Consider the following 15,166-nt stretch of genomic DNA (forward strand, 5'->3'; position numbering starts at 1 on the left):
TCTGTCTGTCTGTCTGTCTGTCTGTCTTTCTGTCTGCCTGTCTGTCTGTCTGTCTCTCTGTCTGTCTGTCCATCCTCTCTACTTTGTGTGTATCAGAAGCAAGATGTGGGCGGTGCTATAAATACAGCTGGCATCAGCCTGAATATAGAACCTCATCCCTACTGCACACTGCACTGACTCACCAAGCCACCCCCTCCCCCCACCTCTCTCTCTCTCTCTCTTTTCTCTCTTTCTATCCCTCTCTTTCTCTCTCTCCCTCTCTTCCTAACTCAATTTCTCTCTCTCCCTCCCTTTCTCTCACTCTCCCTCCAAAATGCTTTGCTTTGTTTACTCTCTCAGCAAAACAAAAAGACAGAAATCATCTTCGCTCTTTTGCAAAGTGGAAGAAAAAAAAAAAAACAGCGATCGCACAACCACACAGCCATGCAGAAAACATCACCGAGAGGAGAACGCTCTCCACTACAATAGAACTCAGCTGGGAATAGACTACTGAGACTAAGTGTTTCAGTTCCATTTACACACGGAGACGCGCAGTGAAGAGGGGCCGAAGGAGTCGGAGAGTAGGAACACTCTCTGTGTATGCAGCAAGGCTCTGAGTCATCATGAGCAGGCTGCATGCCATTACCAGGGGCCTGCACAACCACTATGCTGATGGCGGAGTTCATATCTAAGCGCAGGTGGGTGGGACCGCATTACCGTACAGTACTATGGTATCATTACAGCCTGCAGGAGATGCTGAGCAAATGTTATGTTTTGGTTCACCTAAAGTGGATTTGTGTTGATGACTTGATGGACAATGTAAACAATAGGGAGTACAGTGTGTAAAATGTCTACTTATCTGTACCTTGTCAAATGTTCCATTGAACATATACCATCTTAAATGTAATTTCGGGGCAGCTGTGGCCTACTGGTTAGTGCTTCGGACTTGTAACCGGAGGGTTGCCGGTTCGAACCCCGACCAGTAGGCACGGCTGAAGTGCCCTTGAGCAAGGCACCTAACCCCTCACTGCTCCCCGAGCACTGCTGTTGCAGGCAGCTCACTGCGCCAAGATTAGTGTGTGCTTTACCTCACTGTGTGCTGAGTGTGTTTCACTAATTCACGGATTGGGATAAATGCAGAGACCAAATTTACCTTACGGGATCAAAAGAGTATATATATACTTATACTTACTTATACTTAATCTCAGCAAAGAGTGAGATTTCAAATGGAATAGCTAGTTTATCAATTCCTTATTTTGTTTGTTTCAAGATCAATGTGATTAGAGGACTGTCATGTATCTGCTTATGGTTTGGTTCTCAAAACTTTATTTTGTGTCTGCTGCGCTTGTAGATTTAGGTTTTGATCTAGATCGCGACTGAAGAGTTTGATGTTCTCACTTTCCTGTTAAGAAGGAAACCTTTAAGACATAAGGTCTCTATGCTTGTTCAACTGTGCCATGTTTAGTAAGGTAGCCTATGGCTAGGGTCCTGAAATGTCTGGGGAGGATGACTTAAGACACTCCCCATATAATACAGGCCAGATATGATGAAAGAAAGAGGGAGAGGAGAGCGATGGCTGTTTTGCAAAGGCTCCAAAAATTACTAAAAGGAAGAAGATGAAATGGCTGTAGCACAAGGCCCAGGTGTTAAAGTGTCTGCACAAAGGAAACAGTGGATTAAAAGTGAAGCTTTTGTCAGTGATCTCGGTGTTGCAGGCCATTTATTTTTCTGTAGACAGCTAACTGTTTCAAATTGCTTTAGTTTGTTGAGCAATGTCAAGCAAGTGTCAAGACAGGCAACTGCAACAAGCATCAATTGTTAATATCAAGACTGTGACCTACCTGCCTAGAATTTCAAGCAGTTCTGCAACACCATTGAAATGCTCAGTTTCATATATAAACCTGCAGAAATACACAGATAGCAAATGACAATAAGTTGCTTTCAAAGAAAAGGATATTAACAAAATACTAATCTCATATGTGTGTGTGTGCGTGTGTGTGTGCAAGTGTGTGTGTGTGTGTGTGTGTGTGTGTGTGTGTGTGTGTGTGTGTGTGGGTGTGGTGTGTGTGTGTGTGTGTGTGTGTGTGTGTGTGTGTGTGTGTGTGTGTGTGTGTGTGTGCATTGGGGTTTCACTAACCTGAGGAAGATGTTGTTGATTTGTTTGCGGATATAGGCTCGAAGGCCAAGCAGCTTGCCATAGACACGGTGCAGAATAGTTTTCAGGTATTCCCTTTCCCTTGGGTCCTCACTGTCAAATAACTCCAATAACTGCATACATACACACACACACACACACACACACACACACACACACACACACACACCTACTAGTCATCATCACTCTCTCTCCTAGTTAATGCAAAAAAGTGCAAACATCTGCAAATATCTTGAGATGCTGCAAGCATATGTGTATGCATAGGTCACCTGAAGGACAAACTTCTGGTCAATGTACCGCTTGGCCATGGAAGGCTGAAAGTCTGGACTCTCAAGGAACCGTAAAAAGAACTCGTACACCAGCTGTGGAGAAGAACAGACACAGGTGAAGGTGTGAACTCTTCAGTGTGTGTGTGTGTGTGTGTGTGTGTGTGTGTGTGTGTGTGTGTGTGTGTGTGTGTGTACACTGGACAACAAAATGCAAAATATAGTTCTCAAAATGAGCTTTTTTGCTATGTCTGTTCCATTTCTTTCTCATTTTTCTGGTATCAGAAAAAACTGAAAAGATTAAATGTACTGAATAAAAAATCATTGTATTCATTCCTCCCAAGATGTAACTGTCACTGACTGACATGTAAGATAAGCACCTAAACAAGACAAATTTCATTGAACTACAACTTGTCATTTTTCATCAAAATAGACCTACTAACACCTTTTGTACTGTTTTCTCCACCAAATAGGCTATACACAGTAATTTCTCTAAATGTGCCTTAGATCCATAGCCTACTTGCAAATAGCAACACAGAACAGAAATTGCATCTGTTATGGATAATGAATGATTGCTGATTGAAGAATTGTGCAAAGGAGTTTCACACAGGTGTATCAGAGATTCAGACTTGTGCAAGGAATCTCTACCAACTGTGAAAAGATGTTTTCCTTTGTTTAGCACAGGGAAACCAATAGAGTTTGGGGACTTTGAATGACAACTGTGTTAACTGTTTTGCAAAAGGGTGTGACAACTGTGTGAACTCAATGAAAATGTGTGAACACATTCGCAAGAGATGACTTCTGCTGTGCAAAGAAAGTAGTCATGAAGACCAAGTGGATCCCAGTTTCCTTAAGCAGGTCAAAGCAATCAAGAAAAACTGTATTATATATCATATTATCATAAATTACATTATTATCATATTATTCATATTATCTGTATTATAAGTCAGTGTATCATCACAATGAGCTTGATTGACCTGCATTGATTTGCTTACCACCCTATGCTGTCATTGCAACATAATGCAATACATGGTATTTACCATTTGTCATTACATTTCAATCTTTTGTGGACCCCTTACAGGAGTAGGGTAGGTGGGTTCCATGAAAGTCTACCGGACTACCCTGCTCGTAGGAATAAGGAATACCCAGTGAGTTATGCAGTCACTTCTCCGCCCCAGTCCATCAAAATGACATTGTTGAATACCTGTACGGGCCTGTATTATGTTATAATACATAATCATTCATTATGTTGCCTTAACAATCAGTCTCTGTGTATGTCTGTGTACTGTCTGTGTCTGTGTCTGTGTGTGTGTGTGTGTGTGTGTGTGTGTGTGTGTGTGTGTGTGTGTGTGTAACTTTACCTGTAGGTGAGGCCAGGAGGCCTCCAATGTAGGTTCATCTTCCTCTGGGTCAAACTCAGGGTTCTCGCTGGGTGGCAGTGTTCGAAAGATATTCACCGAAATCTGACACCAAAGGGAGAGAGAATCATTAGGCATTCCCCACTTTGTTCAACAGCAGAGCCTTCTAAGTTTTTATCTCTCATTCCATTTCCCATCACTGCATATCATTATCTTTTCCATCCCCTTCCCTTTTCCACTCTTCTAAACCACAAAATGATCATACAGATTCTTGCACCACCTATTCCCTCTAGACACACTGTCCCACGTACATATTTCACTGCCATTGAGGCGCTATTGAAAAAATGTTTCTGCAATTGACCTTTCAGGTTCTATCCTTTTTTTTATTTTTTATATGAAATAATCCCAACAACAAACATTTTTTAAGGCTTTTTTATGGCTTCTATCGAATAGGACAGTATAGAGAGTGACAGGAAGTGAGTGGGGGAGGGAGAGAGATGGGGCGGGACCAGGAAATGACACGGGTCGGACTCCAACCCAGGCCCCCGTGGGCACGTAGCCAGTTACGCCACTGCACCCCCAAAATGAAATTATAACCCCAAATCAGAAAAAAGTTGGGATGTTGTGTCAAATAAAAGCAGAATGTGATAATATCCAAGTCTTCTTATAGCCTCCCATATTTAGCAGCAAAAAGGACATAGACAACATATCAAATGTTGAAAATGAAAATTTGGACTATTTCATGGAAAATATTTTATCATTTTGAATTTGATGCAAGCAACATGTTTCAAACCAAAATTCAGTAAATGTTTAAGAACTGAGGAGACCAGAGTTTTGAGAATGAAATGTTGTCCCATTCCTGCCCGTTATAGGATTTAAGTTGCTCAACAGTATGGGGTATTCTTAGTCATGTTTTTCATTCCATGATGCACCTAATTTGACAAGTCTGGACTGCAGACAGACCATTTTAGCACCTGGACTTTCCCTCTATGGAGAAATACTTAAAATATGTGCAGAATTCATTTTGGCATTGTTTTCCTGAAATATTCAAGGTCTTTCCTGGAAAAGACGTTGCCTGGATGGCAGTATATGTTGCTCAAAACCTGTGCTGTATAAATCATTCAGAATTGATTGTGCTTTGCCCAGTGTGCAAGATGCCCATGCTGTGGGCACTAATGCATCTCCACACTGTCATAGATGTTGGGTTTCAAACTGAGCACAAAAAAAACTTGGGTTTCAAACTGTGCACATAGACAATGGTTATCAGAGGTTTTTCTGAACCCATACAATGACAGGTCTGGATACAGGTCTGGTTTTGATGCAGTGCCATCTGAGGTCCAAAAGATCACGACCAGCCAATATTATTTTCCCTTGTTTGCAAAGATTTCTCTGGATTCTCTGAATGTTTTAATAATATTATGTCCTATAGATGATAAACTTACTGAAATACTTCACAATTTCATGTTAAGAAGCATTAAAGTCAAAGATCACCGCTCATCTGTCGAGGTGCAGGATTAGTAGGCAACTTATAAAAGATATAAGAAAAAAGAAAAATCTGCACACTCCAGTCTGTGCAAAAAAAGGTTTTTACTTAGAATCTGCACAAGCTTTCGGTCGGCAGACCTTCTTCAGGCAGAGTACATTTAGATTGGGGTTGTATATTTAGTAGCCTCTTCTACTCACAAAATGCTGTAAAGCAAAGCAAAGACATTGCTGACAGCATAGGGTGGTAAACAAGTGTACAATTAACTCAAATTATATACAGTTTATGTATACAGTTATATGATATGATATACAGTTATACACCTCTTCCACACCTCCCACTTCTTCAAAAGACTTAAGATGGGAGAGGCCTGTCTGTCAGGTCTGTGATTCTGTGAGGTCCTGACAGAAATAAAATTAGCTTTCAGGGCTGACACAGTCCAACTTCACATAATTAATAATCTGTCTTGGACGATAAACCTTCATGACTCACAAATCACAGTACAGGTCCACACACACACACACACACACACACACACACACACACACACACAAACACCCAACTCCAGCTGGGTCAAAAGCTTCTTCTTCTATATTTGAGCTTCGTTTGCAGTTCTGATTCCTAGACATATAAAGCACACAACTCTCAAGTCCCTGCTATTCTATCACCATTCTTACCATCCACCTTTTCACTGTCATTGCGCCTGCTCTGTTCCTCCTGCTCTCTTACCATCTTGATGATTTCGGGGTAGAGAGGCTCGATCAGAACCCCTCTGTTGGTGGCAAGGCTCTCCACCAGTTCGTTGAGGGCGGCGCGTTTGATCTCTTTGCCCTTGAGGTCGGCCACGCAGTCCAGGAAGTCGAAGAGCACACAACATTGTTGCAGCTTCTTACAGAACAGGTCATGCAGCTCGGCCACAGGTGTATCTACACACACACACACACAGACACACAGAGAGAGAGAGAGAGCATAAACAATAATATAAGCACAAATGTATCAGCAGGTGCAAGTATTCATTTTCACACAAGGGGTACTGATGGGGGCATTCTGACAGACACTTAATGGTAAACATACATCATTTCATATTATAAACTAATCTATACAAGAACAAGTGGCAAATTTGTATATTGCAATACTGCACAGTTGTACACACATGCACACTTGCTCAAATAATGGTCAGAAAGACAATCAGTTGGGACTAATCCCATTGTATGCCACACCATGATTGTGAAATCACCGAACCATTGTTGTTAGACAGCTTCTAACAGCAACATGGCGACAGTGTTAACCGTTGGTTACTGAATCTCTAACCAGAAAATTCCTTACCAATACATACTCACACCAGGGGCTGAGAATACACCATGTGTGTACAGTAGCAGTGTAGCAGTGTTGCAACCTTACTCTTTGCTGCTGCATGTAGATGGAAATTCCTTCCTCTATTTTGCCCAAAAACTATATTATGCTTTTTATATTCTATACAAAAATATTATGCTTCACATTATATTGAGCCTCATCTATTGTATGTATACATATTTATCTGTATTAATGGGCAAGGGTAAATATTCGTTATCTACAGGGAAAATAGCCAGCGTATAATTGCTTGGACCTTTGATAAACTCAGTGATTTTCCTACTTGTACTTACAACTCATGTGGCAAAACTTACTCAATCAAATCGATCAAAGTATTTTTTTGTTCTTTGCAGAAATGGTGCACTGCTTTAACACAGACAATGATGGCCTACTTTCCAGTGCTGCTTCTGGCGGGAGTGTATATTGTTTTATCAATAGATGGTGTTGTTACAATATTGATTATATGTCACATTTAAAATAAAAACAGACACATCAAACTGTGTGTGGTTATATTGTTTCAAATGAGCATTTGAGCTTCATTTTTAGAGACCTTTTAATGTATAAAGTTTGTTCTGCAGTAGCACTATGAATTCAGAAATGATTAAATTAGCCATACTTATAGTGATGCCCTCCCCAAGTCATGTGAATGTGCACACCACATGCATCCATAATGACCATGACACCGCCATTACATATGAAAGTCCATTATAACTAAACAGAGCTTCTACATCATTCAGAGTTCTAATAACTGGCTTGTACTCCCATCTATCTTTTGAGTAAATAGCATCTGCACTCTCTGATGGGCCTCACCTTCCGCAATTCTCAGTCCACAGGAAAAGCACAGTGTGGTCGACCTCAGCCACATTACACAGACAGGGGACAGCGTGCACGCGTACACACACACGATCACAGAAGAGCACGAGTCAGACTATGTGCGCTCAGTCACTTCCTCTGCCGGAGACTATGTGGGTACAATCAGATCCATTTTTAATGGACAGTGATTCTAAGGAGAAGTGGTTTACCACAAACACAGGATATGAACATGTGTGTGTTCATATGTGAGTTTAAAAGTGTGACTGAGTGTGGGGGGGGTCATGGTGGGGAAGTGAAAGAGTGCAAGGGAGCATGAAGCAGCTGGGTCAATGATAGTAGGAAGCAACTGTTCATTACTGAACCAAACACATTTCCTGCTAATCAAAATCTCAAGCCATATTTAACGCAGCAAAGACACAGAGAGAAAAAATGAGAGAGGGAAAGAAAGAGAGAGAGGGAGAGAGAAAGAAAGAGGGAAGCATGCTCGACTAGCAGAGAGACCAGGCTTAAGCATGACGTCATCTCTTCTGTTGCACTCTCCACCCTCTCACTCTCTCGCTCTCTTTCTCCATGTCCACGACCACCCCTATCTCTCCTCTCTCTCTTTTCTCAGTAACACTCTCCTGTCATGCTCTTGGCTCCCTCGTTCTCAGAGGTTCTCTGAAATAGGATGAGAGCACGGAGTGGGAGCAGCACAACTCGTTAAATAACTGTTACCCGGTTTGGGTGTCTATTTTTGGTGCTGCCAAAGCCACAAACCCCTCCTCTTCCTAACGCTTTCATCTGACAGACCTGTGCAAAACAATGAAGAGCTACACTGCAAAAGCAGAGAAATACAGAAATACACCAAGTGAAATATGCCTGGTGTATCTCCGAGAAATAATTGTGATTTCTGCCAATTTTGGTGGCTTCACTCCATGTCAGTTGTGATCTTTGTTTTGCATCTATCCTAATGTAGCTGAAGTCAGTTCATTTACATTTACATATACATTTATTCATTTACCAGACACTTTTATCCAAAGTGACTTACAGCACTAGAGTAACATATACGATACAGTGCAGAGGAGACCTTAGCTAGGAATTATTACTGCATCTGTCAATACTAGTATTAGAGGATAGAGTGCACATTATAAGTGTTAGTGCAGTTCAACTGACCCATAGTTTAGTTTGGAATGACTGGTGTCTATCATGTTTGTCTTTCCCTGTTCCAATGTTACATATTATTTATGGGTATTTTTTTTTTACGTTGATCACTTCCTCTATTTCCACTCTATTTCTGCACATTTACCTTTCGCCTGGACTTGCTGTCATTTCTGTGTGTTCTCCTGCTGTCTTTATTGATTGAAAGAGGCCTTGAGGCACTGAGGGCATGGATCCTGTGTCTGCTGTAACCATATACCAATCTCTTTCTGCACATACACACACACAGACAGGAACATATAAACCTACAAACACCCTGACGTAACCCTGTCATACGATGGGCCTTTCCTGTAAAACGCAGAACAAGGAACCGATATATAAGCTCCAATGTCTATCTTCCTCTCAGGGTTACTCCATCTTTTTATACATTTCATATGGAAAACACATACATGTAGGTGTTCCCTCCAAATTAAGATTTGTCGCCTCTTCTGTACATTTGAAATGTAAAGTAAATATCAAGAAACGTTCAAAATAGTTTGAAGAAGCTCACATGAATCCAGGGAAAGATTAACGTGTCAACAAGTAAACCTCCATAGAGAAGGACATTACTGTCAACAAATGATATGTAATTGTAATTCAATGGTGATACATCTTTGTTGTTGACACTCTGGGTGTGTGAGTACCCTCAAGCTTTGGAGCATCACTGGAGAGGGGAAGCAAAGCTCATTTTTACTAATACATCAATTAACTAATTAACTAATACGTTGATTCATCTAGTTGGATGCATCATGGTTTTGTGCTTTCAAAGTGCACTGATTGGTTCTGTACACTTATATTCTTGACAACCCCACAGAAATACCCTGCACTTGAAAAATATCTGTTGTATGCTGACGTTGCCTTTATCTTGGAATCTACACTAATAGGACTCTAGTAATTGAGTAATTGTATTTTACACAACTGTTGTAGATACCACCCATGGCTTGCACCTTTCCCCCTGGACACAGTAGGACTACATGTGGATTTATTTACAAACCGGCAGAGATAATCTCTGTAGAACCATGATGACTGACAAGGTAATATTACACAATTTTATACAAAAAGTATGACTATTGCACAATCAGCATGAAGCAATTTGTGATACTCCAGGTTGGGAGAGGGCGAAGCTGCAATGCTGGCTCTCCATAGACAGGTAGGCTAAGGCTGGGAACGCACCATTTCTCCCTATCACAAGTTTACCATCAACATGACTTCGGAGCTGTTATATTAAGGTAAAATAAAACTTGCACTGGATGCCTTTAGGGCCCCCACACTTGCTGAGGAGCCTGCTGTGTTTGCATTTTCCAAGCAGGTCAGTGTGGAGGTAAAGCAGGACAGGTGCCCAAGAAGTGCTAGCGCAGACTGGGCAGAGCAGCGACGAGGGGATAAACTGTCCTGCCAATATCATCTGCAATCAAAATATAATCAGAAAGATTTCTCACAGATGTCTGTGTTTATTGCTGACAGGCCGCATAAAACACCCAAGGCCCTTCCATAACCCCAGTGCTGGACATAGAACTGTGTATGTGGACCACAGGTCAGTCTGGTCATAGTGATGGCCACTGATGAACTCATACCTCTTATGTGAGCTCACTCATGGATGATGCAAATTCATTGATTGGACTGTTGACTCTATACTGCTTACAGATATTGTAACATGTTGTATGGGAACGCATACAGTATGTTGATGATTAATCAATAGGCTATATTTCCATGCATTTGTAAAGGGCTACTTTACCTATACAGAATCATGGTGATAAAAATGTTTAAATTTGAAAGACACCTACACTCAGTTCATTCATGCACACATGCCTACAGAGAGGAGGATGGCTGGCCTGTTCTTATATTCTTTTAGTCAAAATAAACATATAATAGGCCACTTCACTAATAGTGATGGTCTATGTTTCCTGCCTTGAGGAACAGAAATCGCTGCTGAACACGCTGGATTGATTTACCAGCTCCATATTGTAATTGAAGCCAGTCCTGTTACAATTTACTCATGATGAGATTCAGTTACATTAAACTCCAGGTAGGGCCTGCACTTTGAATAGCCAGAGGTCTGTGCTAAAAGTATATATCTGACCAGTGTTCCAAACGAGTGACACCCTGAGAGACAATGAAAAGGAAGTGTGCTTGGTTGCACGGGGTGAGGTTGGAGAAATGAAATATAACCTACATTCTCCATACAACCTACCTTTCAATAAAGGCAGCGGTGTTAGCTCCACTTGAGAGCTCTGGTAACGGAACTGTGAGGAGCTGTGTGACCGTCGCTGCCGTGCACGACGCATTGAGCGACGGGGAAAGCCATCCACTTTCTCCGCGCTGGGCACCGAAAAGCCCGTAGTAGGTGAAGAAGGGCTGGAAGGAGGCAGCTTCGTGGGAGTCTCCATCGCTGCAGTGATGATGCTTTCGGAGGATGCAACCAGGGGAGTCGTTATGTACTTGACAATAAGTGGACACCGTAAAAAATAAAGTCTTTTTGGTCGGCGATTGGTCTAACTGAGACGGTTAATAATAATCCAGATCAGAAAATAAATTAACTGCTAGGGTCTTGTTTTGAAGCTGATAGGAAGCCAATGGTACTTGGTGCTCAATTCGATTCGCCCAGGGTGACTGCTTTAGCAAACCCGTTTAAGTGGGCTCGATTTAAAAATAGATACATCTCAGAAACAAAGAGTCGAATAATATAGATTTATATTCCCATGTTGAAACAGGAGGGTGCACATGTATCGCTACTATAGTGGAGGCTTTGCCGTATTGGCGTCATCAGCAAGTCATCGGCCTAAATTTGGTCTTTATTTATATATTTAAGATCACTGAGGTGTATGAAGATGCAGAAAGAAAAAACAAACCAGCCAATTATTTTTCCCGTTACTCGTGCATTTCGGTATTCTTGTTGTTAAAGGCGATATGCTCAAATTCAGAACAACATCAGTCGTCTCTCTTCTCCACAGAAGGTTACAAAATACATCCTTTATCGATATGAAACGACCACCTCATCACCAAATCTTTCTCTATACTAGATCCCCTCTGTCTCGCCGTCGTCTCCTGCTGCTCATGCACTACTCCTTTATTCTGCAAAAGGTCCACCGCTGCTGTCAGACCCAGTGAGCAGCATCCGCGCAGGGCGGGGATGGCGAATTAGAACGTGCCGACATGTGCGCACCTTCGGAACCGCAGCCGCAACAATGTTACTCCCGATGCCCCCTCACCCAATTCAACTATGAAATAATGGACACTGCAGTGTCACAGCGACCGATGTTAGGCTGCTTGTTTCTTGCTTCTCCCGCTTCTGTACCGTGTTCCGCTTATTGCCTCTTCTTGGTCATCCGGATGAGATCCGGCTCAGGTGCTTAAAGGAGATGGGCTAACCTTAAAGCCACACACTGCGGATAAGGCTACTTTATACTCCCTTATTTGGACGGTATTTTCGAACTGGCGGTTCAGTTATTTCTCTTTGCTAACTGGTTTCATTAAACTGCATCACGGTTTTCACGCTGGGTCACATGAGATTTTTTCCCCTTCATTCACGTTGTCTCATCTCTCTCTCTCTCTCTCCTCCCTCCCCTCTTCTTTCTTTATGCCTTCGCTCCCTCCCTCGATGGTTGGTACTAGCTCGTCCGTTTACCGCTGTCTCAAAGCCGACGATATGGAGCCTGTGATGTGCAGCATCAAACCATTGTTCTCGTTTTCCTTGGCTTGCCCCCTAGTCTCTTGCTCAGCCACCATGTTGCGCAAAAGTGTCCCGTCAGGATCAAAGATTATATTTCTTCTATCTCCTACTCTTGAATGTGTAATTTCTCCAATCCAGCTAATTCTGATGTAACAAGCTGTCCACACCGCTGTCCAGACCGCCCAGAAGTCAATATGGCAGTTACAAGAAACATGCATATTTACAGTAGCCTAATGACAGTTGAAGTAGGGGTGCCTCAAGGGCACATGGTAGCCTATGACACAAATGGACAAATGTTATCTTGCTCTATCCTACTTAATGGAAGGTTAGATTAGGCATCAGAATTTTCCAAAAAGTATTCCAGTTTTCCTTCATTTACATATGCCAAGGGTGATTCAGATATATTGGGACATCCAGTAATTTGCGACAGCATAAGAAAACAGCTTTTGTAAGTCGTGCGTTATTTGTCACGTCACATAATTCACTCAACATTTTAAGGGTTATGTAAGACAGCAATTATGCTAATACAAACCCTAGGCCTTATAATTTAGTCAAATTAGACAATCCCAATATTTTTCTAACATGAAAAAACAAGCACATTTTATTTTGTAGTCCAGTGTGGCTATGAGGTAACAGTTAAAGGCGCAGTCAGGGATTTCGCAGGAAGTTGTATGTTTATGTTTACATTTATTAGCTTTTGTGCAAAAAAGTACATTATATTTCAACCAATGACCAAACAAAACAGGCCAGAGAGGTAGCTCACCCCTACCATCAGTATTCCCAGAGAAATTCCATGCAGGGTTTCATTTTTGTTTGGGGGGCAGGCTGCTCCCACTTTGTTTGTTTCCAGTTTTCGGAGCCTGGGCTGCCTACAGAGAATGTTTTTTTTTTACAGTGTACTCTCTGAACGGCAGCTAGCGGTCGTTAGGAGATTATTGCTGAAGTTGACAAAAAATGTATGGATTTGAAATTGCGTAAAATCCCTGACTGCATCTTTGGGTGGAGTAAATATTGTTAATTAGGAAATGTAATTCCGAGGAATTACCAATGCATGAAAATGCAAAACAAACTTTAATTTTGAAACAGTTGTGGACAGAGGAAACAGTTGGCGGGAGTCATAGTTGATGGCAACTGACAGTTGGAATGTTTAAACAGTTAAATAGTTGAGTAGTTTAAATAGTTTAATTATTTAATAGTGAATTATTGTAGTGAGGACTTTTATTTTCAAACAGTTATGGGCAGAGGAAACAGTTGAACAGGAACTGTAGCCTTAAGAGAGCCAGATTGTATGCTTAAAGCCTGAGACAGAGTAGATAGTTTAAAAGCTGAATGTAGATAGTGTAATGGATGTTGATAGACAGAAAGTTGAATGGATGTTGATAGACAGAAGGTTGAATGGATGTTGATAGATAGTTTAAAGGAAAATTCCGGTATTTAGCACTTTGAGTCCCTTTTCTGGTTTGTTTTGGATGAACTAGAGTGGTGGTAATTTTGACGATTGGTCCTGTCTCGACTTTTCTGACTCATTTTGGATCGCCTTTGACTGGCTGCCAATAGGCATGCTCAAACATGTCCTAAAACAACCCTTAACGTTAGTTTTCAAAACTGTGCAACCAGTGTTGTAATGTAACGGAGTACAAATACTTTGTTACTGTACTTAATGTACTTTATGTCAACTTTCACTTTTACTCCACTACATTTCCTAGATAAAATGTATACTTTTACTCCGTTATATTTCCACTAAGCATCTTCGTTACTCGTTACTAAAACATAAAATTAGAAGAAATGTGTGTGCCTGTAATAAGGGAGGTTTGGCGAATCACTGCTCCTAGATTGCATTACGCACGCTGCACGCTCTATTTCAGCGCTTGTTTGTTGCTAAAGGAGGAGGACGCACAACTGAAACCGCCATGAAAGCACGAACACCTACTGGAGGACCTCCCGTTATCATAGACGACCACCCGACGATAGTGGTGAACTCGGTGAACAGGGTAGTGGTGAAGATAACGTCATACACCCGTGGCCGTGGCCGTATTTGCAAGGAATGTTTCTGTACATTGGCAGCTTTCTGTGAAGCTGAACACTCCGCTACCTGCCTCAGTGGCCTGTGAAAGGCTATTTAGCAAGCAGGACTTGTCTTCAGTCCAAGAAGAGTAAGACTGAATCAGGCCGGGGTGGAAATCGGGGAGAATTCCGGTGGGCCGCTTCACTTTGGGGCGGTCGAGGAAAAAATATTGACATTTGTCACGTTTGCCTATCTTTTCTTAAAGTAGGACACGTTCCGCATTCTGTGCATGACACCAATGCAATGCCTCTGTGAGGGAGTTCTCCCCTCCCAAAAAGATTTGGTTGGGTCCATATAGCCCGTCTTTTCCAAAAAGTTTTCTCAGATACGGATAGCTGAGCTGGCCCTACAGTAGACACAAGCGCCAGGAAGGATGGATGGTAGAAAGAGGCCAGGAGAGACCGAGCAGCAGATCAACCAGTCGACCCCAGGAGGCCATGACTACAGGGACAAGTAGAGAGGATAAATTAAAGTTATTTAATGTAAGAATTACATTACCCTACATGATAAACCTATATGCCTTGTTTGCTCAGAAGAGGTTGTAGTAAAGGAGTAGGCTAAATCACCAAACAACAATATAGCCTACCCATGCAAAAACATGTAGCCTAAACATTAGTTCAATATGCCTCTTTGTGGAAGCGTGGGATAGGCTACATTTCAAAGGCTTTCTTTTTTCTTTCTTTCTTTCTGTTTTTGTTAACTTGTGGAATAGTGGAATATTTTTTGTTAACTTCTTAGTTGAAGTGAATTATTATATAACCTTTACACATTTGTTGAACCATGGTACTAATAAAAACTACAGGATAGTAAGAGCTGAAATGTTGCTTCGTTTTTCCAATTTCCACCAC

At 41.6% G+C, this 15,166-nt stretch overlaps 1 protein-coding gene across 2 annotated transcripts in view; it reads right to left on the bottom strand.

Annotated features, from left to right (window-relative positions):
• ppp2r5b (protein phosphatase 2, regulatory subunit B', beta) overlaps positions 1 to 12,614 on the bottom strand; it is a 20,105-nt gene extending 7,491 nt beyond the window's left edge. Inside the window, exons 1-6 of one of the 2 annotated variants that reach the window (XM_048236562.1) lie at positions 10,775 to 12,614; positions 5,971 to 6,167; positions 3,762 to 3,863; positions 2,404 to 2,496; positions 2,117 to 2,247; positions 1,821 to 1,880 (exon numbers count right to left, since the gene is read on the bottom strand). In XM_048236562.1, the coding sequence (XP_048092519.1) occupies positions 1,821 to 1,880; positions 2,117 to 2,247; positions 2,404 to 2,496; positions 3,762 to 3,863; positions 5,971 to 6,167; positions 10,775 to 10,970 (779 nt within the window). In that variant the 5' untranslated portion in view covers positions 10,971 to 12,614. The remainder of the gene's footprint in view (positions 1 to 1,820; positions 1,881 to 2,116; positions 2,248 to 2,403; positions 2,497 to 3,761; positions 3,864 to 5,970; positions 6,168 to 10,774) is intronic. The other variant, XM_048236561.1, reaches the window with a different exon arrangement.
• Between the last annotated feature and the right edge of the window lie 2,552 nt (positions 12,615 to 15,166).

Source organism: Alosa alosa, chromosome 24 (assembly GCF_017589495.1).
Source record: "Alosa alosa isolate M-15738 ecotype Scorff River chromosome 24, AALO_Geno_1.1, whole genome shotgun sequence".
Lineage (NCBI taxonomy): Eukaryota > Metazoa > Chordata > Actinopteri > Clupeiformes > Clupeidae > Alosa > Alosa alosa.